The sequence below is a fragment of the Rutidosis leptorrhynchoides genome, chromosome 6, assembly GCF_046630445.1.
Source record: "Rutidosis leptorrhynchoides isolate AG116_Rl617_1_P2 chromosome 6, CSIRO_AGI_Rlap_v1, whole genome shotgun sequence".
NCBI lineage: Eukaryota > Viridiplantae > Streptophyta > Magnoliopsida > Asterales > Asteraceae > Rutidosis > Rutidosis leptorrhynchoides.
Genome location: NC_092338.1, coordinates 421,980,670 through 421,995,934, shown reverse-complemented (window position 1 = coordinate 421,995,934; position 15,265 = coordinate 421,980,670). Strand labels below are relative to the sequence as shown.

Sequence of the window (15,265 nt, the reverse complement as noted above, 5' to 3'; positions counted from 1 at the left end):
GTTTTATTATTTCCCCCACTGGTTCTATTTCTTCTTCCGGTTCCGATTCTTCTTCCGGTTCCGACTCTTCTTCCGGTTCCTCTTTGGGAACTTGTGAATCAGTCCACGAATCATTCCAATTTACATTTGACTCTTCATTATTATTAGGTGAGTCAATGGGACTTGTTCTAGACGTAGACATCTATCACATAATATCAAACACGTTAAGAGATTAATATATCACATAATATTCACATGTTAAAAATATATAGTTTCCAACAAAAATGTTAAGCAATCATTTTTAAAGAAAACACGGTCGAAGTCCAGACTCACTAATGCATCCTAACAAACTCGATAAGACACACTAATGCAAATTTTATGGTTCTCTAAGACCAACGCTCTGATACCAACTGAAATGTCCCGTTCATATTGATTATAAACGTTCCATATTAATTGATTTCGTTGCGAGATTTTGACCTCTATATGAGACGTTTTTCAAAGACTGCATTCATTTTTAAAGCAACCATAACCTTTATTTTATCAATAAAGGTTTCAAAAGCATTACGTAGATTATCAAATAATGATAATCTAAAATATACAGTTTACACACGACCATTACATAATGGTTTACAATAGAAATATATTACATCGACATATGTTTCTTGAATGCAGTTTTACATAATAGCATACAAACATGGACTCCAAATCTTGTCCTTATTTTAGTATGCAACAGCGGAAACTCTTAGTATTCACCTGAGAATAAACATGTTTTAAACGTCAACAAAAATGTTAGTGAGTTATAGGTTTAACCTATATATATATCAAATCGTAACAATAGACCACAAGATTTCATATTTCAATATACATCCCATACATAGAGATAAAAATCATTCATATGGTGAACACCTGGTAACCGACATTAACAAGATGCATATATAAGAATATCCCCATCATTCCGGGACACCCTTCGGATATGATATAAATTTCGAAGTACTAAAGCATCCGGTACTTTGGATGGGGTTTGTTAGGCCCGATAGATCTATCTTTAGGATTCGCGTCAATTAGGGTGTCTGTTCCCTAATTCTTAGATTACCAGACTTAATAAAAAGGGGCATATTCGATTTCGATAATTCAACCATAGAATGTAGTATCACGTACTTGTGTCTATTTTGTAAATCATTTATAAAACCTGCATGTATTCTCATCCCAAAAATATTAGATTTTAAAAGTGGGACTATAACTCACTTTCACATATTTTTACTTCGTCGGGAAGTAAGACTTGGCCACTGGTCGATTCACGAACCTATAACAAATATGTACATATATATTAAAGTATGTTAAAAATATATTTACAACACTTTTAATACATTTTGATGTTTTAAGTTTATTAAGTCAGCTGTCCTCGTTAGTAACCTACAACTAGTTGTCCAACGTTAAATGTACAGAAAAAATTGATATATATTATCTTGAATCAATCCAAGACCCAGTGTATACACGTCTCAGGCTAGATCACAACTCAAAGTATATATATTTTTGGAATCAACCTCAACCCTGTATAGCTAACTCCCACATTACTGCATATAGAGTGTCTATGGTTGTTCCAAATAATATATACACATGGGTCGATATGATATGTCAAAACATTTGCATACGTGTCTATGGTATCCCAAGATTACATAATATATTAGAATACATGTATAATACAATATAAGTTAGCTAGGATATGATTAATATAGATTTGTTACTAATTTTCACGTTGCTACAACAAGAAAAATTATCCAATCTTGTTTTACCCATAACTTCTTCATTTTAAATCCGTTTTGAGTGAATCAAATTGCTATGGTTTCATATTGAACTCTATTTTATGAATCTAAACAGAAAAAGTATAGGTTTTTAGTCGGAAATATAAGTTACAAGTCGTTTTTGTAAAGGTAGTTATTTCAGTCGAAAGAACGACGTCTAGATGACCGTTTTAGAAAACATACTTCCACTTTGAGTTTAACCATGATTTTTGGATATAGTTTCATGTTCATAAGAAAAATCATTTTCCCAGAAGAACAACTTTTAAATCGAAGTTTATCATAGTTTTTAATTAACTAACCCAAAACAGCCCGCGGTGTTACTACGACGGCGTATGTCCGGTTTTACAGTGTTCTTCGTGTTTCCAGGTTTTAAATCATTAAGTTAGCATATCATATAGATATAGAACATGTGTTTAGTTGATTTTAAAAGTCAAGTTAGAAGGATTAACTTTTGTTTGCGAATAAGTTTAGAATTAACTAAACTATGTTCTAGTGATTACAAGTTTAAACCTTCGAATAAGATAGCTTTATATGTATGAATCGAATGATGTTATGAACATCATTACTACCTCAAGTTTTCTGGATAAAGCTACTGGAAATGAGAAAAAATGGATCTAGCTTCAAAGGATCCTTGGATGGCTTGAAAGTTCTTGAAGCAGAATCATGACACGAAAACAAGTTCAAGTAAGATTTCCACTCGAAATAAGATTGTTATAGTTATAGAAATTGAATCAAAGTTTGAATATGAGTATTACCTTGTATTAGAAAGATATCTTACTGTAAATAAGAAAGATTTCTTGAGGTTGGATGATCACTCTACAAGATTGAAAGTAAGCTAGCAAACTTGGAAGTATTCTTGATTTTATGAAACTAGAACTTGTAGAATTTATGAAGAACACTTAGAACTTGAAGATAGAACTTGAGAGAGATCAATTAGATGAAGAAAATTGAAGAATGAAAGTGTTTGTAGGTGTTTTTGGTCGTTGGTGTATGGATTAGATATAAAGGATATGTAATTTTGTTTTCATGTAAATAAGTCATGAATGATTACTCATATTTTTGTAATTTTATGAGATATTTCATGCTAGTTGCCAAATGATAGTTCCCACATGTGTTAGGTGACTCACATGGGCTGCTAAGAGCTGATCATTGGAGTGTATATACCAATAGTACATACATCTAAAAGCTGTGTATTGTACGAGTACGAATACGGGTGCATACGAGTAGAATTGTTGATGAAACTGAACGAGGATGTAATTGTAAGCATTTTTGTAAAGTAGAAGTATTTTGATAAGTGTCTTGAAGTCTTTCAAAAGTGTATGAATACATATTAAAACACTACATGTATATACATTTTAACTGAGTCGTTAAGTCACCGTTAGTCGTTACATGTAAGTGTTGTTTTGAAACCTTTAGGTTAACGATCTTGTTAAATGTTGTTAACCCAATGTTTATAATATCAAATGAGATTTTAAATTATTATATTATCATGATATTATGATGTATGAATATCTCTTAATATGATATATATACGTTAAATGTCGTTACAACGATAATCGTTACATATATGTCTCGTTTCAAAATCATTAAGTTAGTAGTCTTGCTTTTACATATGTAGTTCATTGTTAATATACTTAATGATATGTTTGCTTATCATAATATCATGTTAACTATATATATATCCATATATATGTCATCATATAGTTTTTTTTCAAGTTTTAACGTTCGTGAATCACCGGTCAACTTGGGTGGTCAATTGTCTATATGAAACCTATTTCAATTAATCAAGTCTTAACAAGTTTGATTGCTTAACATGTTGGAAACACTTAATCATGTAAATAACAATTTCATTTAATATATATATATATATATATATATATATATATATATATATATATATATATATATATATATATATATATATATATATATATATATATATATATATATATATAAACATGAAAAAGTTTGGGTCACTACACCAATTACCCTTGAATGTAATCCACCCCTGTTTCAACAAGTCTATTAACTATTAATCCAGTTCCGTGTCCGGTAAAATGAACAATTATTGGTATTTATAGATATCCCACCCACCGTACCCAGTCAAGCGTATGTGGTTATATATAAATACGTCAAATTATAAGTCTATATATTAATTTAACGAGGTATCGTTTAGTTAATATAAAACCCATTAATAGCCCATAGTCTAATTTCCACAAGTGTCGTTCTTTTGTCCAAACCCCAATTATGGTACAAAGCCCAATTACCCAATTTTAATATTTAGCCTAACATCATAATTACTTCGGCATTAAATAAGCATAATAATAACTTAGCTACGAGACATTAAATTAAAAATAACATTAACCATAACTTACAGTGATTGAAAATAGCGTAGCGTTACACGGACAGAATTTCGACTTACACCCTTACAACATTCGCTAACATACCCTTATTATTAGAAATTAAAATTAAAATTAAAATTATAATATAAATATAAATATATATACGAGTGAGAGATTGAAAGGAAAAAGATGTAAAATTTCGTCCAAAACTCGCAAACTTTATAGGACCAGGCCTGGATTTCAGGGCCATGCGATCGCATGGCCAGCTGGGAGAGCTCAAAAGTCTTTAAAAACGTGGGCTGCTTATTTATATATTATATTCTTGTACTCCATTGACTTGTAATTTTAGCTCCGTAGCGTCGCGCGTTGAGAGTTGACTTTGGTCCCGGTTCCGGATTTTCGAATGTCCTTGCGTATAATTTAATATCTTGTACTTTGCGTTTTGCGTCTTGTACTCTTGTAATTTTGAGACGTTTCTTATCAATAATTGGAACCACTTTGATTGTATTTTGTACTTTTGAGCTTTTTGGTCGTTTGCGCCTTCAATTCGTCGAATCTGTCTTTTGTCTTCACCTTTTATTATTTAAACGAATATCACTTGTAAATAGAACAATTGCAACTAAAAGTTTGTCTTTCTTGAGGGATAATGCTATGAAATATATGTTCGTTTTCAGCATTATCAGTTTTGATCTTGGTTTGCTGCAACCTGCTTCATCCTTCTTCTAACGTCAAGTAACGTCCACTAACGTCAACTAACCTCAAGTAACGTCAACTAACGTCCACTAACGACAAGTAACGTCAAGTAAAGTCCACTAACGTCCACTAACCCTAACGTCCACTAACGACAACTAACGTCAAGTAACGTCAAGTAATGTCAACTAACGTCAAGTAACGTCAACTAACGTCAAGTTACCTCATATTACGTCAAGTAACGTCGACTAACGTCAACTAACGTCAACTATCGTCAAGTAACGTCAAGTAATGTCCACTAATGTCAACTAACGTCTACTAACGTCCACTAACGTCAAGTAACGTCAACTAAATTCAACTAACGTCAACTAATGTCCACTAATGTCCACTAACGTCAACTAACGTCAAGTAACGTCCACTAACGTCAACTAATGTCAAATAACGTCAAATAACGTCAACTAACGTCAAGTAACGTCCACTAACGTCAAGTAACGTCAAGTAACGTCCACTAACGTCCACTAACGTCAACTAACGTCAAGTAACGTCCACTAACGTCAAGCAACGTCCACTAACGTCCACTAACGTCCACTAATATTGGTTTAGTTGGTTGCTTTCTAGATGTGAGCTTCCCGTTTCCCCCGTTTATATGTATTCTCTGTTGAGGGATTTTTCTTTAGAAAACTACCTCGTTTATATATGAGTGTTAGTTATTTTTGCTAAAAAAACAAGTGACTCATAATATTTATTTTGATGTTCCAGCATAGTTAATATATTACCTTACAACCTCTATAGAAACTTGAATTTATATATGCTAAGAGAATATCTCCAATTAAAGGTTTTTCATGCAAAAATCTTTTCTTCATGCCAAAAAAAAAGTGCTTAAAACATGCCTGTAAAATGTGCTTAACAAAGATTATGATGCATTCGAAAACCAATATTTAAGTAGATACTGTAGTAATTAAACTAGCCTTCAGAACTCATCTAACCTTTTTAATAAATCAATCACAAATCTGTATTACAGATTAATAGTAGAGATTTGTAGTGAATTTATTTAAATTTTTTTATAAAAATACCATCACACATTGAAATCAAAAAATGAATAAAATTTTGGACAAATCAATAGGAATCAAAGTACATATGCAATTGAAGAAAATTAAAAAGGGTACCTCTAGAAAATGTTACTTTAATAACTGGATGTAACGGTTTGAAAAACTGAATGAAGTAATGAAATCTAGTAAGCATATAACCAAGAAAACCTCATTAGATCATAGACTCAACCAGCTGCTTTTCCTTTTCTTGTAGCTCTGCAAAATATAAAAGACGTCTTCAATGAATCAAAGTCAAGAAAAAAAAATGAACATGTATCAAAGATGTTTCCGCCATAGCAAAGCTTCAAAACCTTAAAACAGCAATTTTGAAAAGAGTGAACATGTAAAAAAGTCTAATATGATCACTCAAGAAACTATAAGTTTATCTATTTAAGGAGGAAAACGGAGTTCATGGTTGCATAGAGGTGGGGATGGTGCCAGATATTACACATTTACACTTATTAACAAAGGCAACGACAAGCAACAATGTAGGTAGAGAAAAACAATAACATAAGATAACAAAGAATTAAAGATAAATCGCTTGGGTTCACATAAAAAAACATTGTTTAGCGTACCCATAAGTCGGAAGATGGCCTTCTGGGTACGTTTATCAAGCTTATCATGTTTCTTCTGCACATCCCTTCTAAGATCCCAATTTGGTTTCTTGGGCGCAATGTTCAAAAAAGGATCCTGAAAAATATTAACAAAACGCATGATCATATATACAAGGAAGAAATTAAATATAAATAAGTAGATAAAAAGAACATTTAGATGGCCCAACTTACCTCCTTTTTATCTTCAACATTAAGTTCACTAGCAACAGGGTCTTCAAACTTTGGTAACTCTGCTGGAGCAAGTTTACCTTCCTGAAGCTGCTTATCATGAGGCAGGTAGTTTCGAAACTTCACATTAACATCACTGCAAACGATTTAGTAATTTGTTACCATTTAGAATATTGTAATGAAATAATTGTGACAGCTAACAGCGTACCTCAAGTTTTTTTTTTTTTTTGGCTTTCAGCGTCCCTTTATTATCACTTTTTTTGATTACGCGTCCCTCCGTCAACTTTCTGTTAAAAAAGTCCGTTAAGTCATGCCATGTGCCTTGCATGTGAGGGTAAATTCGTCTTTTTACTCTTTTCTTCACTAAAATCGAGGGACCACCGCTGCAAACTTGTAACCGCCATGAAGATGAACACACAATTCGCCAAAAGGAAAATCAATCAAATTAGGCCACAAAATTGATCATATAGCATCACATAGTAGCGATTAACACTTGTATTGAAGCATCAAACACCAAAACATCAACATATTGAAGAATTTGAGATGAACAGTGACGACCTGCTTCATATGAACTCAAAATTGAAACACGAATTCTAGATGTTTTAGCTTTTGATAACTACACGAAACCTGCTTCAAATCATCACCATAACACTCGAAAATCACTCGAAAATCACTCTTTAGACCTGAATCATAACATAAATCATGAATTTGATCAAATTCTGTTCGTTTGACTTTCTAAGTCGACTGTTGACTCTTAGATCTGGAATTATGTGATGTTTCTTAATCCTAATTGAAGCTTCAACTAGCTTTAGGAAGTAATTTGGAACCAGAAACGAAGCACAATTCGGTTTAAGAATGAGTGAATTATTCCGAAGACCTCCATGGCCTGTGTTCTTCCATAAAAACGAACTCGGATCAAATTGTTATGAATCTGTTATTGTAATTCTGATTTGAGGTTGATCGAGATTTATGAATCATGTAAGGATCATGTTTCTGTAAATATCTTATGATGAGAAACATGAATGATGAGTTTTGATTTTTTTTTTTTTTTGGCTACATGAAGATGATGAACGAACACTGTATAGCTTTTAACATGAATCTGTGAATTTTAGTTTTCTGTTTTAAATCTGAAATTTGATGTAATGATATAAGGTTTTGAAATAAATTGTGTTGTGTTGTGATGATTTGGTGTTGTGAATTTGATGTGAATAAGTGTCGGTGTAATTTGAGAAGTGATTTGGATATCCGAGTTTTTGATTCGGTAAGTGATAAAAGGTAGATTCGGTTTAAACTCGGTAGGTGAGATTCGGTTTCGATATCAAACACGAGGATGTTCTTCAATTTTCTGAATTATTTGTTGTTGTTAATCATATGAATCTGATTGAATAAGCTTCGAAAAACGTGAAGAATCATGTTTCTGATGTTAATTTGTACTGATAATCTCTTTTTTGATTTTTGAGAGGTTGAAGATAGAGATATAGATCGATGTATATATGTAATCATGAGAAAACAGATTCGGTAATTGTTATTATTATTATTAGAAATTAGAAATAATTGTTATTATTATAAATTATAAGAATTTTTGCACCGGTGGTCTCTCGATTTTAGTGAAGAAAAGAGTAAAAAGCCGAATTTACCCTCACATGCAAGGCACATGGCATGACTTAACGGACCTTTTTAACAGAAAGTTGACGGAGGGACGCGTAATCAAAAAAAGTGATAATAGAGGGACGCTGAAAGCTAAAAAAAAAAACTTGAGGGACGCTGTTAGCTTTTTGGGGTAAAATGGAAGGACCAACGGCACAATTATTTCTATTGTAATACATAGATAAAGTTTAACCGTTTAGATAATAATGTTTAACAATTTAGATAGCAGAATATTATAGCAATTATAAATGCTTACTTGTCTTCATCATCATCAGCCCTATTTTCTTCATTTACCAGAGGTCCGTCATCCTCGGGATTCTCGATAAGTTGTTGAGCAACTTTTAATGCTTTTAACCTCTCACGTCGAGCTGCCGCTTGCTGCTCGATATTTTCTTGTTCATCCATACCCATATCTTCAACCTGTACATTTGGAAGTACAAGTAATTGGTCATTTAGTTATTTACATAGTGCACGTCGATTGAGCAATAATTTATCAAACTAAGAGCTCATGTAAAATTATCTACATACGTTAATATAATAAAGCATTTGTAAGTGTAGGACACAACAACCGAGTATTTATTAATTGAACTACCAGTTTATGTAATATAGGGCAGAGTAAATTAAAAATCAATTAAGCTAGGGTTTGATTTTAGAGTTCGAACATGAATTTAAGACCCTACAACAACAACAACAACAACAACAACAACAATAGCATTAGGAAGAAAGAAGGCAAAACAGTGGAAATTACAACAGATAACGAGATTTCAATAAGAAAGTTACGTGAGAGTACTGAAATACGGCTGATTCGAGAGGAATCAACGATTTAACGAACAAATAAAACTTGACGAAACAGGAAGATGGACGCCCAAACCCAAAAGAAAAAAAACCCAATCAAAAGCAAAAAAACTGCTGATGTATACACATTGGATTGGTTAATTTCGGGTATATATCGGTAAAAACTAACGAGCAAAAAACCGCCCGATTGTTAGTTTTGCTGTTTTTTACTGTGGAGTTTTTTTTAATGAGTTAATGTCTGAGAAATATTTTTATTTATATTGATTATATTATTGTTGTTCAAATATTGTAAAAATCGAAGCAGTAGAAATATAACCGATAAAAATCGATTCGGAAAAAATAGGTCGAGAACAAAAAAAAATCGATTCCAAAAAAATTCGGAAATAAACTGACCTCGAGAACCAAAACATGTTCCGAAAAAGAACTGATTTTTCCGGAACCAGTTTTTTGTGTATCTATAATATACTAAATATTATTATTTTATCATACATACTAATTCTGGTCAGACTGACTATTCACAGTGGCAACCCACCGAACTAGTATTTAGTTTAGGGGTAAAATGGTAATTTGCCACTATTTTATAAAAAAAAAAAAAAAAACTTTTTTTTTTTCTCCTTTTTCTTACTACTTTTTATTCCCTTCCTTATTTTCTTTTATTTTCATATTCACTATCAACCGACCAAAAAAATCACCTCATTTTATTAACCGATTAAAACCATCCCGCAACGAAGCACGAGTTTATTTCCCTCATTACTAAACAACTACTCGATTTACTCTCATTTAATACATTCAATAAGTTGTTACATAAATAAATCCAGTTGAATTACTTTCAACATAATATGAAAATTAACCACGTCACAATCACCTGGTCCACAATTTTCCTCACAACACCCTTTTCTTGCGATTTAACCACATCACAATCACCTCGTCCAAAATCTTTTCGAAAAAATTTCCCGTCACATTCACCACAAGTGCTCTCACAAACCAATCACACTGATATATCTACACAAAAACATAACACACAATCCTATGTAACGATTGATCAAATATACCTAAAAACCACCAAACAATTCAGAAATGTCAGCAAATTCTACCAAGTTTCAAAAAATCTATAACAACTATGAATAAAAAACCCTTCAAGACTACAGAATTGGTTGGGGATATGGTTTGAACCTTTGATTTGCTTCTTAAACTTGTATTTTGTGTCTTCATCCGTCAAATATAACTAACGTTACCCCCAGAAAGCATCAAGTTTATGTACAGTTTAACGGCTATGGATCTAGTATGCCATATGTGTTGTACCAACTTCTTCTTGACTTGTACCATCAACACTGATTCCGTAATCTGCATTGCCATAGTAGTAAACATTAGAGACAGCAATTGCAAAACCTCTATTTGTGATAATGTTTGTGTAAAAATTCATTATTTAAATTTCAGATGAAAAATGTTGGTCAACCCAACCCGGCCCGTTTACCAAAAGTGACATGCTTACACCTGAACTGATCTTAATGTGTAACCGAAAATGTCAATCTTACCAGCTTTAATAGTCAACGTACATCAATATCAGCCACAAGGTAAAAGCAAGACTAAGTTAGTCTGAAAGCAACTCTTCAAGTTCAGGTAATTCAGATATCAAAGGATCATCTTCTACAGTTGTATCATTGTTTGAATGTAGAAATTGAGGACCAATAAGATCATCATCTTCATCCAGGTCGGATAATTCTGGTTCATTTTCAACGTCTTGATCAGTAATTACTTCATCCAAGTCAATATCATTCTTCCCAAATTTTCGGTGAACTCTTTCAAATTTTGATTTGGCTTCTGTATCTTCACATATACAAGCAGCAGGGTTTTCATGAAATTCGCCTCGTCCAGGCCTTACCTCTTTTGGTTTCCCCATGAAACCTCGTTGATGATTTCTTACTCTCGAAGAAAATTCTTCCCACGTCATGTTTTCTCGGTTTAGGAATAAACGGTACAGTTTTTTAGCATTTGGGCGTATTGTTGGTTTGTGTCCAAAGTATCTCCTGTGATAAGAATACAATGGAAAGTACAGTCAGCATCATGGTTTAATGTTCCTTCCCAATTAATGGAAGAATTCGAAAGGTAGACATCACATAAAACATAGTACATGATACTTTCACAAATATGAAAATGTCTAGAGACGTATTTACCAAACGTTGAACACTAGATGTAACAATTTGCAAGTCATTCCTTTATTAATGGGTCGACTCAAGTAGCAACAGGCCCTTGGCCCTCAATCAAAGTATAAAAGTCCGCCTAAGCATACATAATTCTCTAAAACATCCCAAGTTTAGTTTATTCAATATAGTTGGACCATTTTTAATATAAAAATGGAAAAGAAGTTGTAGTGGGTCAAACCTCAACTTGACCATTTCAACTGTCCTAAATACATTTTCATGATGGTCTGAACTTGTTTCGACCTCTAAACCCACACGACATGCCACCTTAGTCGGGTAGACAATCGGTCATGGCCCAAAAAGGTAACATTGGTTTGTTCTCTTTTATGGGTATCATATTTTATATATATTATATATTATATGTGTATTAATAAAAAAAGAACATACCTTCGGCCAGCCAATATTTTAGCCATGTTTCCGTTGTTATTTGTGACAAATACATCACTCTCATCACACACAATGAAATCAAGTGCAGCCATACGAGAAGAAAATTCTGAAAATAGTTGCAACTCGTCTTTGGTGGCAATGGTGTCTTTTGAATGAATGTTGGGGAAGAGTGCTCTTAAAGGTGCCAACGTATCATCACCACCATAAACTTCACCAGAAGCCACGTATATATGAACATCTTTGTTATAACCAAGTGCTCTCAACATCAGACCCACTTCTTCAGGTGTAAGAGGGCATCTCCCTTGTCTCCTTTCTTTATCAGGATTGTTGCTCTGTAGTTAGTATTAAAAATCATTAGGCCTTGTTTAAAGGTAATAATTATGACCGTTTAATGAATAACCATGGCGTTGGTTGAAACGAATCGGTTCGTGTATTTTAAAAGTATTAGCACTTTGCATGTTAATGACCAAAAGCATATTATTCCATCAATAATCTAATTTAACAGAAGTATGGATTAATAATCCCCTTTAGTGAACTTTTGAGCCGTTTGATTGTTTCCTTTAAAGCTAAATTCTTTATGTTCCCCCCATTCAAAACATGAATTAACCTGTTCATAAGTAATTGGGACAAAAATTCCACCCCTAAGTTATGCCTTAGTTATTGATATATATTTCTACTTACCTTAAAAATCTGGTTCCTAAAAGGTAATGGAATTGTTTTTGTATGTTAGATTAAATTTGTTAAACGCCCGTCTGTAATCAAACTCAAAAGCAAGATGGCTACAGGTATATACACGTCAAAACTCAAAACCCCATCTTTGTTAGCTTAACATCTTAATAGTATTTTATTGAAGTCTTATTTAGATGGGACAATTTCAACTCATTTATGTAAAGAAAAGGTAAATCTTGGTTGCATTTTATAAAACAGAAACGCTAGAAAAACAGCTACAAAACAGTGTAAAATGCTTTTTAGTATTCTGAAGTATAAAGCCTTTATGATCCGACCCACCTGTTTTGCCACCTATAGGGAGCTACTTCTGGACATAAATGACATCAACCAAGTTTGAGATGTAAGTACTTACATGTAATGTTTTCCATCTCTTCCTAATTTTACCCAGATCTTTTCTTTCCTTCTCTCCACCACCATAATAACATCCAGAAAATGCAAGCATATCAGGTTCAAACCTGTAGTGTAAAACAATAAAAGTTGTAGTTAGCACAAGGAAATGCGAGCCCTTTAATGAGTCAAAGTAAACTATCAACAACTTAAAACAGGGATTGTGCTAATATTATTAAACTGACCCATTCTACGTATATGAGTGCATACCTCAGGTGCAGAGCAATATAGTGCTTGCCCATCTTCCTCATTCGATTAACCAGATTTTGACCCATTTTATTTATATGATCCGTGAATCTCAAAGCATGATAGTTTACCCTACATCTAAGCTTTTGCAAATCAGTCTCCAACCTGTTAGATAGTCTGTAGTCAAACTTGCTTAGCTGCACAGCCTGCCCAAGTATGAAAATCATATATTACTTTTACTTGAATATAAACTATATACATTATGTCTACAGTTGAAGCACATGCACATCTGGTCCCTCACAAATATGTTGTACTATATCAGAATCATATTTAGTAGCACGTAAAGTTCCAACGCATACTATGTATATGAAGTTATAGACCATCACAATATATCTAAGTCCGTTACAAGAGATCTTATGCAAACCTCTAAGTCACTGAATATGGGACTAACAAATATAAGAATTTGACCAAAAAATAAAATAAATCCAACAGATTAGTTTCATGACCACTGAAAATAATGCAAAGACAGATGATAGAAAAATTAAATAAATAACTATCAGCTATAACTTACATGCTTTTTCAAAAGCACCGGCAACACACGAATCTGATAACATCTCTCGTTACACTTTCTAGGCACACGCATATTATACGGAATCCAAACTTTGCCTCCCTTTCGTGGAAGCTCTTTTATAATTTTTACATCTTTTGAAAGATGTGATATAAACCAGTCAACATCAAAAATCTCCTTAAAATTACTGTACAAAGTAAAAAAAACTATCAGCCATATCAAACTTTGCCAGTCTTGTTTTACAAACCCACTCATGTACAGTGTGTGTTCAACCATATAACTGTGACTAACCTAGAATCCTTCCAAAAAGACTTCTGATCCAGTTTTGGTACAACAAGTGTAGCATTGAGAATACGTGCAGCCACAACAGCATCTGTAATCTGTATATAACAAATTCATTAACGACTACAAACACATTTACAGTACATTGTTTGGTAGAAGAGATAACCAGATAAACGGTACTCACCCCTGTTCGTTGTTGGTTTAAACCACCACTTGTTGCTATCATCAAATACCGGTTTGGATACGTGATTGTTTCTACTTCTGATATTCATCAAAGCATTCAAATGAGACACACACGATACATAAACACCTACAAATGAATAAGTTCGTTCAAAACTTACTTGGAAACTTAATGCTAGCATTGCTACATCCATAATAAAATTTAGACATCCTTGTACTCCATAGATTTCGATTATTCACCATCCCACCACTAATCTAGATCCCAAACCATAACACAAATATAATGAATACAAAAATCATAAACTCAGATCCAATCAATATTTAAAAATTAAATTTAAAGTAGCAAAAAAACCTAACCGGAACTTTAAACAAAGGAAAATCGACATTACTGCCATTATCATCCACCTGCAACAAATTCATCATTAACATAAATAAACTAACAAAATAAAATCATTTTTCAAACTAATGTAATCGAATATAGGTAATAAGTGATAAGTACAAAGTAACAATAACTGCATAATGAATAGTATTTAAATGAATTTACCGACGTCCGCCGTACAAGATGGTGAAAATGTTCCGGTGACGGAGCAAGCAGCGAAATAAAGCCGTAAACGATGAGAATCGCACCGGATATTGCGGAGATCACCGGAATAAGATAGCGAAATCGATTTTTAGTGTAGTGGTGTCGCCGGCGGTGAACCGCCATAAACGCGAGTAGCCGGTGGCGGTGGTTTCTCTCCCTAAAAAGGAAAACTAGGTTTTAGAGAGAGAAATTAATAGAAGAAAAGGAGGGAACAGGATCTATCTACTACTGTCAGGAGTTTATAATTATTTTGGGGAGATTTATTCGTTTTGGTGGTTTGAAGACGAAGAGAAGAAGCCATTTTAAGAAATTTATATATTTCCGTGATATATATACCCCGGTATTATTTTATTTTTTATTTTTATACAACAACTTTTTACTTTTTTATGAATATACAAAAACTTTTTACTGTTAAAGAGGTGAAATCTTCTCCAAGATTTTTACCTGGGTGCTCCTTCTCCAAGATTTTTACCTGGATGCTCTTGAGTGAGTTGGGTTGGCTTGTTGTTTGTTTCTTGTCGGCTTCCGCTTTTCTCTCCTTTTCGGGTTATGGTTGCTTTCTTGTTAGTTTGTTAGTTGTAGTTTGGTGTATGTTTCTTTTGTCCGACTCGTCTTTAGTTAGTTTTAACTTATTTGG

General features: G+C 33.0%; 2 protein-coding genes across 4 annotated transcripts; both read right to left on the bottom strand.

Annotated features, from left to right (window-relative positions):
• Window positions 1-6,073: 6,073 nt before the first annotated feature.
• Window positions 6,074-8,741, bottom strand: LOC139855170 (uncharacterized). Its single transcript, XM_071844415.1, has 4 exons — window positions 8,587-8,741; window positions 6,687-6,819; window positions 6,477-6,591; window positions 6,074-6,117 (listed from the first exon to the last, which is right to left on the bottom strand). Exons 1-4 carry the CDS (start codon window positions 8,739-8,741, stop codon window positions 6,074-6,076), a joined length of 447 nt encoding a protein of 148 aa, XP_071700516.1.
• A 1,134-nt stretch (window positions 8,742-9,875) lies between these two features.
• On the bottom strand, window positions 9,876-14,902 carry LOC139851652 (O-fucosyltransferase 6-like). 3 transcript variants are annotated; one of them, XR_011760681.1, is made up of 12 exons: window positions 14,590-14,902; window positions 14,403-14,450; window positions 14,207-14,300; window positions 14,050-14,126; window positions 13,875-13,963; window positions 13,587-13,770; window positions 13,040-13,221; window positions 12,795-12,897; window positions 11,714-12,045; window positions 10,661-11,152; window positions 10,299-10,469; window positions 9,876-10,127 (listed from the first exon to the last, which is right to left on the bottom strand). XR_011760681.1 is itself a non-coding variant. In XM_071840749.1 (11 exons), the coding sequence occupies exons 1-10, from the start codon at window positions 14,749-14,751 to the stop codon at window positions 10,717-10,719; spliced, it is 1,707 nt and encodes a 568-aa protein (XP_071696850.1). In that variant the 5' UTR covers window positions 14,752-14,902; the 3' UTR covers window positions 9,876-10,469; window positions 10,682-10,716. The 3 variants fall into 3 exon arrangements, 1 of the variants encoding a protein (XP_071696850.1); XR_011760680.1 differs by having other exon boundaries at window positions 9,876-10,469; XM_071840749.1 differs by having other exon boundaries at window positions 9,876-10,469; window positions 10,682-11,152.
• Window positions 14,903-15,265: the final 363 nt, after the last annotated feature.